This window comes from Rhipicephalus sanguineus, unplaced genomic scaffold (assembly GCF_013339695.2).
Source record: "Rhipicephalus sanguineus isolate Rsan-2018 unplaced genomic scaffold, BIME_Rsan_1.4 Seq983, whole genome shotgun sequence".
NCBI lineage: Eukaryota > Metazoa > Arthropoda > Arachnida > Ixodida > Ixodidae > Rhipicephalus > Rhipicephalus sanguineus.
Genome location: NW_023616425.1, coordinates 42,785 through 46,885, shown reverse-complemented (window position 1 = coordinate 46,885; position 4,101 = coordinate 42,785). Strand labels below are relative to the sequence as shown.

Sequence of the window (4,101 nt, the reverse complement as noted above, 5' to 3'; positions counted from 1 at the left end):
GTGTTACTTGGTCGCGCCTCAGGTGGTCGCACCAGTTTTTTGAGTAGTCCTTCAGCTACTGAAATTTGCAAATGCATCGGATAGCCCGCTAGAGATAAGCGCTCAGATTGGAGCTGCACTGCTTCTATCATTAGATGGGCACATGACTTTGAGACAGCATTTCTGAAACAAAAACAAGCCACACTTCTTTTCACCAATTTGGAGTGAGCTGACTGAAAAGGCAGTAGCGGTTTACCGGCCCTAGGATCATACCGCCAACATACGCAGAGATGATGAAGCAGAGATGATTCAAAGGTTGGGTGACAAATGTGTTAGTTCGCCGTCGATATTTTTATCAGATAAAGAATTGCAATTTCTCCGTTCGGCTTTTCCAAGTTGATTAGAAAGTTATCTGCTATGACATGCGCAGTGGTTGGCTGATCCCCTGTATATATGTGAAATGTTGCTTCAATAAATTTTGTTGTAAGTCAGCGCTGTGTGTGTTCCCTTCCTGTGTCCCCGTTGTTTACTCGCGCTGTGTGGTTCATCATGCTTAACCAACACGTCCAAGTTCACTCTATTGCGATTTATCTTCATTTAACTTCATTTTGCAATGTACTGTTGCACAGGATCACTTTGCTGAAGGCACTACCATGTTCAACGTGCCGCTTCCTGTGATCCACATCAAAAGTATAATTTATCTTTGATAAAAATGGACATAACCGAAAACGAATTTGCACTATATTTCTAGCCAGAGATTTCATTCTATTTATGCAAAAACGGAGCAGGAATGACTACGGAATAAAAGGATACTTAATTACAATTTCATTAGGATTACTTACTATAACACACATAAATGAACATGTTATGACATCATTTTTGTTGCAATAGATGGCTTGCAGTGACGTCACTAAAACTGCAGTGTTGGAGTACCAGCATGTAGGGACGAGACATTTGCGATGTCACATTAATGTTATCAAAACATCACATGCAGGTTCCTTTGTTATTCACACACAGAAACATTCCTGACACGTCGTTTTCACATAAAGACAACTTGTTTGTCATAAAAGACACCATCATGGAGTGCCAGTACATTCAGAAGCTGCGTCCATGACATCACGTGCAAGCTCTCTATAGAATATGGAATGCCTTGAAATAATATTGTATCAATTTGATGAATTTACAGACGGTTCATAGGTGGCGTCTGAAAGGGTTAATGTGAACTGCAAGAACAGAGGAAGAAATATTTAGGAGGTGAAACTCCCATTTGAATGGGCATCGGCAGGTGTCCAGATAACAATCACAAAAAATACAAAAATAACATGCGCCGACGGAGGCACTTGAATTGGTGGCACCTTGCAACGCAAAGCCGCAACCGAGAAAAAAAGAAAAAGAAGCGTTACTGGCCGGGCGTGGCTGGGCGAGCACGACCCACGCATTCTGTTTATTGCATTCTGTTTAGCAGTGTTCATGAGCAGATGACAACGGCGTTTGCTTCAGCGGGCACGCAACTTTTTTTTTTTTTTTTTTTGTGGGCTGCCTTCTCTGTAACCTTTCTTTTATGTAGTGGCAGTGGCTGTAATGACGCTGCTATGCACAGTATGCTCTTTTTCCGCATTTACTAGCCTAAGATGGGACGCAGGCATTTTGTTGAAACCTGCAAAAGCTGGCACAAGTCTTGCAGGGAAAAGGTGGAGCAAGAAACGAACGCACTCCGCGCCCGTGCTCCGTGACTGCGGCGGAGCGGGAGAAACGCGTGTGGCCGGTTCCCTCGGAAACCGAAACGGCAGCATTTCCCTTGCGTGCCACTAGACGCCGCCAGCATGAAGTGGCTCTCCGACAATGTGACATTATCTGCTAAATGTTTCTTCATTCATGACTACAACACAACAGATGTCGTTGAAGCGGCACCAACACAACATGGCAAAGCCAACTTCAAAAAAAAAAAAAAAAAAAGTGGAAGTTTAACATTGTTCTGATTGGTGGTATTTTGTGAACCAATTCTATGTTTGCCAGTGTTGCAGTGCAGGCTTCAACTACAGGTGCCGTCTTGCTGCTCATACTGAATGCTGTTGTACCTTGACCGTTTTTAGTAAAACACTTTGCACGTATGAAAATATGCGGCACGGCTCTAATCCGAGGGATTTCAAAATGTGTCAAAATATTTTCCTCAGCGGTTTTATATACAATGTCTGAAGGGGCTGATGTACACTCATAATGTGAATGTCTGTGGATGTCACAATGCATATTGTGTAAAATGACAGAATTTTTGGCCCTCTAGAGGTGGTTTATGAAGTGACCTACCACAAAGGCAGTTTTAAAAGTGTGGAAAACTACAGCACAAGAAATTTTTGCCACACTTGCAAGCATCTGCCAGTCTAGAAACTACAAACTGTGTCTCAGCACAATTCACAAAATGCACCATTGGTAGCAGCAAAAAAAAAAAAAAAAAAGTCTGTGGGACAAAGGGTGTTGGTTCCTGTAGTAATTATCTCTAGCGAGCATGGTTGCCGATTTCCTAATCCTCTGCCGTCATCGGCTGCGTTTCACTTCTTCTGGCAGGTCACACCAGTGCTTTCCCACAACCAAGTGTGCAGGCCCAAGTTTGCTCCCGTCGCCAGCATCAGCGTGTACTGTCTGTGGAGCTGGAGCTGCTCTTGCGGCGAGACTGCTTGTCGTCCCGGGAGTGCTTCCTCCTCTTGCGGTCGCTCTTTTTGCTTTTGCGGCAGTTGTCGCGGCCCTTGCGCTGACCGTGGCGATCGTCGCTTTTGCGACGAGGCGATCGTGACCGATGAGGTGACCGCGACCGATGAGCCGAACGCGACCGATGGTGGTGCTTCTTTTTCTTCTTCTTCTTCGCCTTTTCATGCGAAGACGAGGATGAGTGACGGCTCGCACCGGCCGACGCCGCGGTGGCTGCCGCAGCCGCGCGCGCCAGGTTGAGCTGCGTCAGCGGCGAGACGAACTGCTCGTCCTCGCTGTCGTCCTCCTCCGAGCTGGTGCTGCTCACGTCCAGCACGATGTCCTTGTTCGGGTTCACCTTGAGGAAGTTTCGGCACTGGTACGTGAAGTGGCCCGGGTAGCCGCACTTCTTGCACGCCGGCCGCACGGTGTCCGACGGCTGGTTGGTGAGCCGGGCCATCACTTCGCGAAGCGTGCTCTCCATCGAAGATTGCACCGCAGTTTAACTGCGTGCTACCGTGGAAATACTTTCGGGTGTCGCAGAAAACACCTCGTCGCAACGGTTTCGCGGTCACCTCGGAGGTACTGACGTACTGAGCCGTGATCGCAAAGCCTCGTCGTGGTGCACAGCAAACGATAAGCAATGCTTCTTTAACGGCGTGATCAGAACGTTCCCCGTGAGTCGAAACAGCGCCTGGTCGAAGACAACGTGACAAGGCTCAACGCGACAAGCTCAAAGAAAACGCTGGTGGCTGGTATAACGCTGGCATAATGCTTAGAAGGCACGCTGGTAACGCTGGTTTTGGCCCATCTTCCTCCATGTTTTGGCCAAGGAGGAGGCTTGGTTTGGCTATAGTTTGGCCTACAGTTTGGCCTGAGCCTGGCTGAGCATCACGGCCTAAAAGGCCGGCCCTACGCGAAGCGGTAACTCCAGGAGGGTGATCCTCGCTCTCATTGGCTAGTTCGATGCAGACGTCACCGCTCCGTATAACATCGCTTTCTGGGGAATTCTAGGGACGGTGCAGCGTCAGCCACGAGAGAAATCAAGAGCTCGATTATTCCCTATGAGGCGATGCCAAGTTTTCCCAGTTTACCTACAGTTCCTGCCGATCCCGCAACAAGTGAGCCTCGCGTTCCCGTCTCCCGAGTTAGCGGAGAGCGATTCCTTTTTCCTGTCGGACGCTCTCGATGGACGGCAGCGAAAGCGCCGGGGCGCGCGCTAGCACCTCTTAGACCTAGCACGAGCAAGAGGAATAGCACATACTGAGACAGCGACGGAGCAAGCAAGACAACACATGCTCTCGTGTCGACTTGCTTACACCGTCCCTGCCTCGGTGTGAGCTATTCCGCTTGCGTTATGTATGTACACGAACAAGCCCAAGCTACTCTTCTTGCGTACAAGCATTTCTACGGGACACTTAAAATGTGTGCAGCTTCATG

The 4,101-nt window shown here is 48.4% G+C and overlaps 1 protein-coding gene across 1 annotated transcript; it reads right to left on the bottom strand.

Moving 5' to 3' along the window:
• Positions 1 to 568: 568 nt before the first annotated feature.
• LOC119378791 (protein SREK1IP1-like) lies at positions 569 to 3,499 on the bottom strand. The gene has a single exon (XM_037647815.2). It carries the CDS (start codon positions 3,143 to 3,145, stop codon positions 2,603 to 2,605), a length of 543 nt encoding a protein of 180 aa, XP_037503743.1. The 5' UTR covers positions 3,146 to 3,499; the 3' UTR covers positions 569 to 2,602.
• Positions 3,500 to 4,101: the final 602 nt, after the last annotated feature.